The 12,589-nt window shown below is 43.2% G+C and overlaps 2 protein-coding genes across 2 annotated transcripts; one reads left to right on the top strand and one right to left on the bottom strand.

Annotated features, from left to right (window-relative positions):
* Positions 1 to 232: 232 nt before the first annotated feature.
* LOC133023784 (proton channel OTOP2-like) lies at positions 233 to 2,805 on the bottom strand. Its single transcript, XM_061090855.1, has 6 exons — positions 2,370 to 2,805; positions 2,138 to 2,274; positions 2,001 to 2,059; positions 1,436 to 1,578; positions 493 to 1,340; positions 233 to 403 (listed from the first exon to the last, which is right to left on the bottom strand). Exons 1-6 carry the CDS (start codon positions 2,803 to 2,805, stop codon positions 233 to 235), a joined length of 1,794 nt encoding a protein of 597 aa, XP_060946838.1.
* Positions 2,806 to 6,017: 3,212 nt separating this feature from the next.
* On the top strand, positions 6,018 to 11,515 carry ush1ga (Usher syndrome 1Ga (autosomal recessive)). Its single transcript, XM_061090850.1, has 3 exons — positions 6,018 to 6,181; positions 9,730 to 10,183; positions 10,715 to 11,515. Exons 1-3 carry the CDS (start codon positions 6,018 to 6,020, stop codon positions 11,513 to 11,515), a joined length of 1,419 nt encoding a protein of 472 aa, XP_060946833.1.
* Positions 11,516 to 12,589: the final 1,074 nt, after the last annotated feature.

Genomic DNA, 12,589 nt, shown 5'->3' with positions numbered 1-12,589 from the left:
TCAATATTTGTGTGATAATAGTATTCTGAATACATTTTCATTGTCAAATATACAGGCTAGAACTTAATGAGCAACATCAAAGGGAGTGAGTACTTCACAGACAGAGAGAACTAATTACGTCATTACAGAGAAATAACAGAGCATCATCAGAACAAAGTACATCGACAATTTGTACAAAACAGTTTTTAAATTTCAAAACAGTTGGCCCGACATCTTTGCTCCTCCTGCAGTGTTACGAGGTCATAAAAACCTCAAACAGGCTGGCGACTGAATGCATGCGGTAAAAGATCCCAAAAGGAAGTCCAACGTTGACCACGGCAGCCCACATGTTAAAGTTGTAGAATTGAGTTTCGGTGTCGTGGTCGAACTGGGGACGAGCACCGAACGCCGGCATGATCCACAGCTGTGAGAGAAAGGAACCACAGAGCAGGTTGAGTATTCGGTGAATTTTGAAACGGTGAACCTGAGGCAGCGAGGGTGAGTGGTACTTACTATGACGTTTCCCAGCAGCAGAAACACACAGACCTCCTTCAGCACCCGTCTCTTCCATGACAGTTTGAGTCTGTGCTCAGCCGCCTGGCCGTGCAGGCCGTGCTCTGTGGATGCAGGGTTTGGCTTTTGTTCCATATCTGATTCTTCCAGGCTGCTCAGCTCTTTGCCTTGCTGCTGCACATATGGATTTGAAACCACAGTGAGTGTGTGCGCTTCGTGGAAGGGCTCCCGATGCAGCCCCTCGATTATGAAAAAGTTCTGCAGGCCGACCTGGATCACCATCAGGATAGCCCAAGCCAGGTTGAGCCTGTTCAAGTGGCCTTGGGCCTCAGTTGCAACCATGGCTACGATGGTGTAATAGCTGATGATGAATTGTCCCAGTGAGGCTCCCACCAGCAGCCCCACATCTAAGCTGCGCGTGGGGTTTTTCTCAGAAACATGCTCCCTGTGGTCGGCCTTGTAGATCGCGCAGCCAATCACGGTCGAAATGGACATCAAGCTCACGATGACGATATTCATGACAAAGTGCATCATCATGGCCTTGTCATTATCATCGTCATCACTGCTTTCCTTTTGCATTTCCATCTCATATGCGATGAAGGTTGCCAGACCTGCCACAACTAAGAGAACTCCTGTCACGGGGCCGAGGAATATATCCTTCAGACTGAATTTGATTTTGTGGTGTCCGTGTTCGTCAGCTACTCGACCTACATTTTTCCACATCACGTAGGCCATGGCCGAGGCAAAGAGACTGTACTCGATATTGAAGGGGTACAGGTAGTAATAGGCCTCCTTGAAGATGCTACATGACGTGTGGCTGCACTTGCACTGACTGTCTCCGTAACTTGCTGTAAGACAAAACGGAGCACAGGGAGAGAGGAAGGTTATGTCGTTTTCTTTTTCAATATTGATATATTTATTTTTAGTCGCTTAAATCGATTACCTTTAACAATGTACTGGCTTCGCTTAGACTGCTTTGTGATATTCTCTGGATAATCCGGAACCGTTGTTTGGTGAAGGGACTCCTCGGTGACCGCGGCCATCCACACGACCAGATTTGTGGAGAGGGTGAGCATCAGACCACAACTGGAAAAAAAGAGGAGACACACCAGAGGAAAAAAATATAAAATAACAGCAGCAAAAAAAAAAACGATTAGGTTTTCTGGGCCATTATGTCTCATAAGCACGATACTCTGATTTAGTTTGAACCAAAGCTAGTGTATAGCAATTTTGAGCTAAAACTAAAATAATTACCAGCAATCCTGATAGTCGATGAATGATTTAATTTGAGTTTTTCAGCTTCAGCAAATGGATACACATTTAAAGAAATTAATAAAACTGGAATGGAACTCAGTACAGCACATATTTCCACCGAGGCCAAAGAGTCTCCTCATAAATCACATTTACATTCACTAGATCCAAATTTAAAGCACTGAATTGATCAATATCAGCCCCTTAAAAATGCCTGCATATTCACAAAGACAAAGAGAAAGGAATTTATCACATACCGTGTTATATTCCTCTGCAGCTGCACACAGTCCTTTGCGTGGATCCACAAGAAGTACGTCTGCAAATTGATTTTACAATTAGCTTCATATTTTACAACCTTAAATTTGTACATCTACAACATTAAACCATGTTTTACCTGCACAAGTATGAAAACCAGTTGCACCACAGGGAATGCCACCTTAATAGCCGAGTCACAGTGGAGGTAGCCCACATAGCTGGCGATCTTAAAAATATCCATGATAATACTGAGCAGACCAAACAGCACAAGTCCTCCTGAAGGAAAGAAGAACAGGGAACATTTTTAAACCTTCAAACTAACTTTGTTAAAAGAAACAACTCGCAATTCGATCGCAAGTGGAGATATTTACCCCTGAGCCACACCGGTCCAGCATGGGCATCCTGGTAAAAAACAGCGTCTTCTTTCCTGGACGTGAAGATGATGTAATAAACCATCCAAAGGGAGGTGAGGAGAAGAAGGACGATCAGGTAAATCTGCAGGTCGGTCGTTTTGATGTTCACATCGTCGTGAGCAGTGCCACTGGCCAAGGCGCAACCCAGGATCAAAACATTGAGGCAGATGATCCCAGACAACATCCATCCCCAGTTCTGGCCCTTCTCCCTCCCCACAACACTGGAAGGGATGTTCAGTTCGGGTTCGCATGTGCTCCCCGCTTGACTCTCTATGTTGATGTTGTTGGACAGGTGGGCCTCCTCCGTCTCCCGGTCTTTGGCCGTCATCCTGCATGGTTCACAGGGATTGCCATCGGTCAAACAGTCGCAGGGATGGCCAGTGTTCAAACACATGTCTCTTCTCCCCCAGATCAAGTCACAAATGAGGGATTTCTCTTGTTTGCATCTGGCTGCATGCAAGACATTACAGGTTAAACAAGTACACCCACTAGCTGGCTTCCTTTTAAAGGAAGATCACGCCCAAGTGAAACTTGGACAAATAATCACCATAATGGTCACCCTGTCGTAAAGTAATGCACTAGAATTCATATGAATTCCACGTAATCGTGAGTCAGGAGGAGGGCAAACAGTCTGTGGCTGGGGTGTGAGAAATTGATTGTCAATGAACAAAGGTGTCACACAATGCAGCAGTTTCAAATCAACATATGGGATTTAATTTCCTCCCTTTGTGGCTCTTATTTTGGCAAGCAATGCATTTCAACAGGGCTGTACGGAATAAGAATCCCCAACCATGTCTATTGGGATTAACTATCAATTTCATTAAAGTTACCTCTCCATATCTGCTAAAATCAGGAATAACATCAGGACATTTGAAGCAGCAGTATAACAATGGAAAATCATCTGGCGAAAATTGAGCAGTTCAACGTAGCAGTGAACTTTTAAAGATAAAGGAAAGGTTTCAGGATACCTGTAAGCCTACCTGGTGTAGTCCGATCCTGGGAGGCAGACTGAATCACCACAGCTTTTATACGCCTCCAAAACTCTGCTTTACTGTAGAGAGAGTCGTAAATCTAAATAAATCTGTTATGAAAAACACCATATTATTACCAAACACTGTGTGTTATGCACAAAATAACCGTTTGAAGTTCAGAAGATGTTTCTAGGAAAAAACCTTTTCTCACAACTTCCAAAATACAAGAAACCGGTTCTTTTCCAGAATAACAGCACATCTTTTGATTTTGGACAAATAGAGTTATTAATGTCAGTCACTTTTAGCAGCGCGCACAAAATAAATGCAGCTGAGAATATACAAGCTGTTGTGTTTGTTGTGTCTACCTGCAGGTGCATGTGTTACACAAACGAGGCGTAGCAGGCATTATTTGTCGAATCATCTTGATTTAGTGCTTGGAGGGAATACTTTCAGCTCACTAAAGAGATGTGCCCCTGAGTCTGACAGCTACATGCCTGAGGTGTGGTGCCTGAAAAGCCCAGCCACTATCTGTGCCTATTGTTATGGAAGTTTCAATTGGTCTGGAGGACTTCAGTCTCCGAGCCACTGCTTCAGATATGCCTAGGTCATTACCTAAGGAAATTTATATCTTTTTCATCAGGGTGGGGCTCACAGCGGAGGTACTTGTTTTTGTTGCATCATGAAATCCTTTTCGTCCACGGTCAGGTTTCGTTGTAATTCTCCCAGAAACATAAATCTACATGAGAACAATGGTTTAAGGAAAAAGGATTTGGAAAAAACAATGACACAAAGGACGTTCTGTTTTTCCTAATCACAGTTGTACACTGCTACAGTCTCGAATGTCAGTGCTCATCATTTCACAACTTTGGTGCAATCTACAAATCTGGTGTTTTTAGATTTTATAACATTTAGAAAAAATGGAAATATCCCAGCAGATCTCCCAAAGATGAGCGTGCAGATACATTTACAAATTTCACAACCAACAAAATGAGTTTGTCTTTTCTGGAAACCCAAATTACAGTTTGATCCCCACACATTTAAATGCTGATTCACTTGTGTCTGACTTGATGTGTGTGTGTTTCATTATGAAATACAATGTTTTCACAGGAGACTTTTTGAGGGCCAATCCGACACCATTATTACCAAGAACATTTCCAGTGAGGACATATCGGCCAATATACATAAAAGTATACATAAAAAAAGACAGGCGATCATGTGTATGTCATTTTCAAACCCTTGTCACTTGATATGTTAGAGTTTTCACCAGAAACTGTATTGTGAATAACTACAAATTAAGAACTTACTAATACAGCCAAGGATATTGAACTCAAATCAAGAAACTACACAAAACCCAAAATACAGTTTGATCCCCATACATTTAAATGCTGATGTATTTTTTTGGGGGGGGCACATGCAGAAGAACATTAACAGATAAAGTCATGACCCAGTTTGTCCACACTCCGTTGTGGGCGCCCTTTTAACCCCGCTTCCCAACTGACATTGTATTTTGCGGAGGTGTCAAAAGTATTCACATTCATTACTCAAGTAGAAGTATAGATACTAGGGTTTAAAAGGACTTCTGTAGATTAAAATGTAAGGAGTAGAAAGATCAGATATTTGCATGAAAATGTAAGGAGTAGAAGTAAAAAGTCGTCTGAAAAATAAATACTCCAGTAAAGTATAGATACCCAAAATTTCTACTTAAGTAAGGTAACAAAGTATTTGTACTTCGCAGTGGTGGGAAGTAACGAAGTAGAAATACTTTGCTACTGTACTTGAGTAGATTTTTCACAAATCTGTACTTTACTTGAGTATTTATTTTCCTGACGACTCTTTACTTTTACTCGTTACATTTGAACAAAAATATGTGTACTTTCTACTTCTTACATTCTCAAACTCGCTCGTTACTTGAGCAGCGGAGGTTGAAGCAGCACGCCTCTACACACAGCGCACCTCTCTCTCTATCTCTCTCTCATCTAGGGTTCAAAATTTGTAAAATTATAAATTACATACATTATATTCATATTGTTGTTATCATTTTTCAGTCAGTTGAGATAAATCTTGAGAAGAAACATTTTGGATTGTTTTGTGTCTGTATAGGACTACTATAAAAAGCACTTTGTATTTTTAATTTTGGTACTTGTACTTTTACTTTTGATACTTAAGTACATTTCAACACCAGATACTTTTGATACTTAAGTACTTTTAATATGAGCTACTTTAAGACTTTTACTCAAGTCATTTTCTGACGGGTGACTTTTACTTTTACCGAAGTCACTTTCAGGTAAGATATCTGTCCTTTTACTCAAGTATGGCTTTCAAGTACTTTATACACCACTGGTACTTCGTTACTTGACACCTCTGGTATTTTGTGGGGTTTCTACTCTGGAGAAGTCCCTGTTCTGGACCCATTTGACCACCGGGGGCGCTGTTGCACCCCCTGCGCAGCGCCGCGTCCCTGGATACCGGCGAGGCGCTCCTGTCCGTCCTGCAGCCACCGACTCTGGAGGAGAACCGGTGCGGGTGAGAGGTGGGGGGGGAACTCCAGCCGGTCTGTCCCCACCACATGCCCGCATGAAGACGATGGTGTGGATGAGGCGGAAAGGAGTCGAGCAGGGCGGACTAACGGTGCGCCATGAATGACCGGTACCACAAGGCGGCCCGGGACGGGTACCTGGACCTGCTGAAGGAGGCGACGCGGAAGGATCTCAACGCGCCGGATGAGGATGGCATGACCCCGACCCTGTGGGCTGCCTTCCACGGCAACCTGGAGGCCCTGCGGCTCATCGTGGCGAGGGGGTGGGTAGACACTTTTATGACTCTTATGAGTGTGGTGTGCGTAAAACCTTTTTTTAGACTGATATCCCTTCGCTCCCTTCAGTCCATCTGCAGTGAGTCTTCAGAAACAGTTCAATGATGCCACTTGTTCATGTTAACACTGATGATCCTCAGTGGTGTTTGTGGATTATGCAGAAAAAGGAAAACATTGAGCTTTTTTGGGTTCTCCACATAAAAAAAAATTTAAATATTAAATATATTTTAAGATATGTCTGGGGTTAAACAATAAGAAAATGCATCTATGCACTGACAATACACCACTTACAATGAGGGTTCCTTCTCAGAGCCTGATATGTGCACACAGACTTGTTTTGTACCTGTGTCATAACAACACTATTGGGGCAGGTCAGGAAGCTCATGCTGGGCCAACATTATATTTGAACATGAAATAAAAGTGGCAAGAAAACACTCACACGATAATAGCAGTCATAAAACCACAAACAGGGATTTATTTGCTTAACATTACAATATATTGTAAATCTTACATAGAGCGTTGTGTCCTAAATTCTTAGGGTAAATATTTAGGACAGATTAGTGTTTTATAAGATTATAATTTAGGTTTTTCAATAGGCGGCTGGTTGTGTAACCCTTACAAACACCTTCTGGGGGTCATATATAGATTTTGATTAATACAAATGCATTGTGATAAAAGATTTGTTATTAGCACAGCTTCGTTGCACTATTGATTTTAGAAGCATTGAACAATTCCATACCATTCAACATGATGCCACTGCTCAAGGTCGACTGGTCTGTGCAGCGGATGCTCTGCAGTCAGCATTAATAAAAAACATCGTTGTTGGCCTATAAAAAAGGATTTTAAATATATTATACATGAGGTAAATCTCAAATAGCAATCGGTGTTTGTGTATAGTTTACCAAATAAACAGTGAACCGTTATTCCAATGGTGCACTAATACAATTCACTTGTGTCTGACTTGATGTGTGTGTTTCATTATGAAATACAATGTTTTCACAGGAGACTTTTTGAGGGCCAATCTGACACAAATATTACCAAAAACATTCCCAGTGAGGACATATCGGCCAATATACATATAAGTATACATAAAAAAAGACAGGCAATCATGCATATGTCAATTTCAAACCCTCGTTATCTAATATTTTAGAGTTTTCACCAGAAACTGTATTGTGAATAACTACAAATTAAGAACTTACAAATACAGCCAAAGATATCGAACTCAAATCAAGACAATGCACAAATTAGTTTTGTGCAGAAATTGTAAACATAATCGTACATCATGTAAAATAAAAGTTTGAATGAATCAGCAAACATAAACGTTGACACTCATTCAACCGGTTTAGTTGTTACATTGCCTTTCCCCCCCCTTATAAATAGGCTATTGAATGACTTCATGTTGTTTGATGGGGAGATTGAATCAGCTACCGAATGAAAGCATGCAGTCCTTTCATCAGCAGAATATGCTAATATGGAGAGTTGGGACAAGGAGACACACAACGGCCCGCTCCTCGTGTTTTCTGGCTGACCTGGTTTGCCTGCCTGCCAGCAAAAGGGGGCCCATTATGAGTCAGCTTAATTGAGTCAAGTGTGTGAGAGACTGTAAAAGTGAAGCAACATCATTTAACAGCGTTTAGTTCATTGAACGCAAAAAAATATCAGAACTTCGGTGGAAAGAAAGGCAGAACAAAATCCCCAGCAGCTGTCCTGTGGGTGACATTTGTCAATTCACCATTTCCCACGGATTGAGTGTAAACAAGGCACTGGAGGCTTTCAGCTTCCAAGGACACAGATGGCAGAACAACACGCTCTCCTGAATGACACCAGGTAGTAAAATTAAACATAAATAGCGGCCATAATGTTTACAGAGGCACCAGACTCGTGAGACCAGGGGATGGATTGGAGATGAGTTAAATGCTTCGGTGTAATATTCATGGGAACGAAGCCCTCATGTTCTATATTTGGCATATATATTGTACCGGGCGCCTGGCAGTATAACATCAAGCTGTCAAAAAGAAGGTGAAGATGCAAACAGCCCATAATAGCTGAGCAGACCTATCACAGCTGAGGTCAACATTTTACAAGGACACACATAAATTATTGCACATAAAGCTATCGTGTTCGACGGCCCCTAACGATGACAAGCGTATTGTCTAATCTGAGAGCAGAGGGTGATAAATATTTCATCTCAACATAAAAATTGAACGCTGCTAATTGCTGTTTATCTTTTCTCATCAAGTTATAGCCTGGATTATTTTATGTCCCTTCATGTATATTCCCTGCAGGGTTAGCGGTGTCACAGGGTTTGTTTTATTGTCACCTCCGGGGCTGATCTCTACACACACACTGATAACAGCCACTCCTCCTCCCTCAAGCACCGGACGAGCCTGAAAATCATTTTTTTCTCTTTATCGTTTCAACCACTTCCTGTCCAGAGAAAGAAAGAGCAGGGAGCTGAAATCAGAGTGAGGCTTTGCCAATCGCTGCCCAGGTCGGGTCCGGCAGAGCTGTCACACGTTCCCTGCGTGAAAAGCTCGCAACGAAATGCATCAATAATAAATCTGCACCTCGACAGAAGCCTCACGTCTATCGTATCAAATATTCAGGAAGTCTGTACGTGGCAACGTCGGGAGGACGGAGGGAAGACACAAGACAGTTCAGTAAACATGCAAATGCAGAAGCTGTGGCGCCAACCAGATGTCTCTAAGCTGTAAATAAACAAAGACATATGTTCAAATTGTGAATCTAATATTTAGCTCTAGTGGCCGCAAACAATCTGAAAACAAATCGGGTTTCCCTTTCAATGTCAGTGATTGTCAGTAAGATGCTTTCCGTATATTTTATCTTTAACAAGATTTTTCTCAACACGCAAAAAAGTCAGAAATACAATGTATGATGGGAAAGGATAATAACAAAGCACCATACACATCTGTTGTTCATATCGTCCAACCAGCAGTTACACTTTATGTTCTGACATGAGGAATTCACCATGACATCATGAGCTGTGCTCAGTGGTGCTCTTTGAGTGAGTGAACCTATTCGGCCTCCCCCTTGAAACTGGATACAGGTTGTGTAGCAGTGGTGCTGGTAAGCCTGTGGTCATATTACCAGCCGGCAGCAACAGTGCAGCACACGCAGAGGTAGCCCTGAGGTCGTGGCCCGTCAGCCAAGGTTTGCAGGAATGGCCCTGCAGAACAGTTGATTCAGTGTGTCGGATTTCACAGTAAAAGCATCCTATCTGTCAAGTCTTTAAAAAAAGGGAGTTTCTTACAGAAGACCTATGGTTGTTTTCTGGAAAAGGTGTGAAATGTGGTGTTTAGCATGTTTTTAATTAGGCTCCAATACCCCACAGATGGCAGCTCAGTGTTGAAAACATATTAAAAAATCACATCTAAACATAGAGTGAATCATCTAAACTGCAGACCAAGGGAGATAACTTTATACGTATTGTTCCTCACAGTTTAAACAGAGGGAAAATATTTGTTTAATAAATATGAGATGAGTTTGTTGCTAATATGTTTCCCTTGGCCCACAGAGGAAACCCCGACAAGTGTGACATGTGGGGGAACACGCCGCTCCACCTGGCCGCCGCCAACGGTCACCACAACTGCCTCTTCTTCCTGGTGTCTTTCGGTGCCAACATATGGTGCCTGGACAACGACTACCACACGCCGTTGGACATGGCCGCCACGAAGAATCACATGGACTGCGTCCGCTACCTGGATTCCATCGCGGCCAAACAGACGGGCCTCAACCCCAAGCTGGTCGGCAAGCTGAAGGATCGGGCGTTCCGTGAGGCCGAGCGGCGGATCAAAGAGTGCATGAAGATGCAGAAGAAACACCAGAAACGCATGGAGAGGAAGTTCCACCGGGAGACCTCGGAGGCGTCGGCATCTGACGTCATGAGTTTTTCCAGTTACAACAGCAGCTCTATTAGCCAAAAGCTGTACAACTACAATGCTGCTACCGTCAGTGTGCCATATTCACAGGTCAGGAGATTTATTAGACTGTATCTACATTGATAGATTTGAGTTTTACCTCTTCTATCCCTAAAACACCTGCATGTTCGCATTGTTCAGTTTCTCATCTTTCCCTCGTTTCCATTGCATGACTGTTAATGACTGTTAAATGATACCATCATCACAACGTTCACACAGGTATAGTTTTTACTGGGTTCACGATCCATATTCAACGCTGCTAATTGAAATTGAAGGAATTCCCAAAGATATTACAATTCCACATCTGAAGAAATTCATGGCAATCGATCCAATAGTTGTCAAGATATTTCCTTCTGGGTGAAAATGGTCAACTGACCGACCAAACAATAAGGTATAAGGATATTAGCACTATGCCGCTAATGTGGCTACTAATTTCCTAGCATACATAGCATGAAACTAGTACCTTTGAGAAAAGTATGAAAAACATGGGATTTACTCCCAAAGCTTTTAAAATAGGATTGTAGTGATGTTAGTAGATCACTGGCTTTAGGAATATTCACTGTTGTGTTCCTGTGCTCTCAGGCTACTCTCCATGCCACAAATCGAGGGAAGACAAAGATCCAGAAGAAGCTGGATAAGAGGAAACAAGGAGACGGGACCTTTAAAATCTATGAGGACGGACGAAAGAGTGTGCGCTCCCTCTCTGGACTCCAGCTGGGCAACGATGTCATGTTTGTCAAACAGGGGACGTACGCAAACACAAAGGACCGCGGCCGCCGCAACGTCCGCGACATGTTCCCCAGAGACAACGACGATGCCATTTCACGTGCCATGAGCGAGCCGGATCTCCACAGGCAGGACGTGGACTTTTCTGAGATCAGCACCGACTCGGGACATGATTCCCTGTTCAACCGGCCCGGTCTGGGCACCATGGTCTTCAGGAGGAACTATGTGAGTGGGGGGCTGTTTGACCTTAGTGGTCGGGATGAGGCCAGTGCGGACCAGTCGGGCAGCAACGTGCGATTACGCAGTCGCCTGCAGCCATACCCGAGTCAAGATGAAGACAGCATCGGCAGCGCACGCAGCCTTCAGGAGAGGAACGCTGAGGAGCTGCCCTGGGACGAGGTGGAGTTAGGGCTGGACGACGATGACGAGCCCGAGACGAGTACTCTGGAAGTCTTCCTGGCTGCACAGAGCATGGGCGAGTTTCACTCCATCTTCAAGAGGGAGAAGATTGATCTGGAAGCGCTGCTGCTGTGCTCTGACCGCGACCTCAAGAGTATCCACATCCCCTTAGGTCCGAGGAAAAAGATCCTAGATGCCTGTGAGAGACGGCTGGAGACCATAGAGGAGCCGGACGGCATCGAGGATACACAGCTGTGACGTATGACATTTTCATTTGCACGGTGTGGTAAGGAACAACAACATTTTTTTTTTTTTTTTAGTTGTCTCTGTGCTCCAGCACACTGGATTTAATATGAAACTAGATACGTGAGGGAGTGCCAACATTCAACCCACCTCAGGTGAAGAGTATGGGACTTATGGAGCTTTCTATAGACGAAGAATCTACGATGTTTAGATGCGAGCAGCTGCACCTTGCTTTTGAAAACTGACATTTCTTGATGCACCACCTCATGCCTGGGCTATCTGCATCGTTATTCTACACATGTCTGTAATCGGGTTGGGGTCAGGCTCGTTTTTCTCTCGGGCTTGGTTGGCTTCGAGCAGAAGAGTCACACTCTAGGCTTCACTACAGTCATCTGACTTCTTACTTATTGTGGGACCTTTGTTCTGGTTTTTATTATGAGCATGTGTTTGATTTGGATTTAGGTAAAATGGCTTTTCCGGAGAAGAACATCTAGACAGCCTCCAGATAGGACAGCATGTAAGAAGAAAGACTCATCACTGTATGGGTGTGAACATTCTCAACCACTCTTTTAAGTTAATATATCAGGGTCATAACCTTGCAGGGATACGTTTTAAATTCATTTTTCCTGGATTTGAGACAATAAATAAAAAATAAATAACTGTCCAAATATTAATGGACCACTTTGGACATGTTGCTTCTTGCCGTTTAGCCACTGAGAAAATGTGTTGTGTAAATAAATCCTCCTCGGTTACAAACATGGATTCTCCAGCTGTGTGCTTATCCAGCCTTAAAGGTCAGTGGACCATTGTGGAGTGAATGTCACGGGGAGGACTTAATGATTTACCTCCCGTTTTAACCCAGTGGTAACAAAGCAGAAAGGATACTGTCAAGATGAATACGTCAATGCAAGAAGACACGAGCGAGATAAATTGTTAACGGGATTCTTTGTACAGCGTCGGCCTCGGGAGGATCACTGAAAATATCTCTGTAAGTCGATTGGTTGGAGGCCTCTGTGCTGCGTGGTTTAACAAACTGAAAGAGGGTTACAGAGTGTAGTGCCGTGCCGTGTGGTTGTGTGCCATGCGGCA

The sequence above is a fragment of the Limanda limanda genome, chromosome 17, assembly GCF_963576545.1.
Source record: "Limanda limanda chromosome 17, fLimLim1.1, whole genome shotgun sequence".
NCBI lineage: Eukaryota > Metazoa > Chordata > Actinopteri > Pleuronectiformes > Pleuronectidae > Limanda > Limanda limanda.
This window is presented reverse-complemented; position numbering and strand designations above follow the sequence as displayed.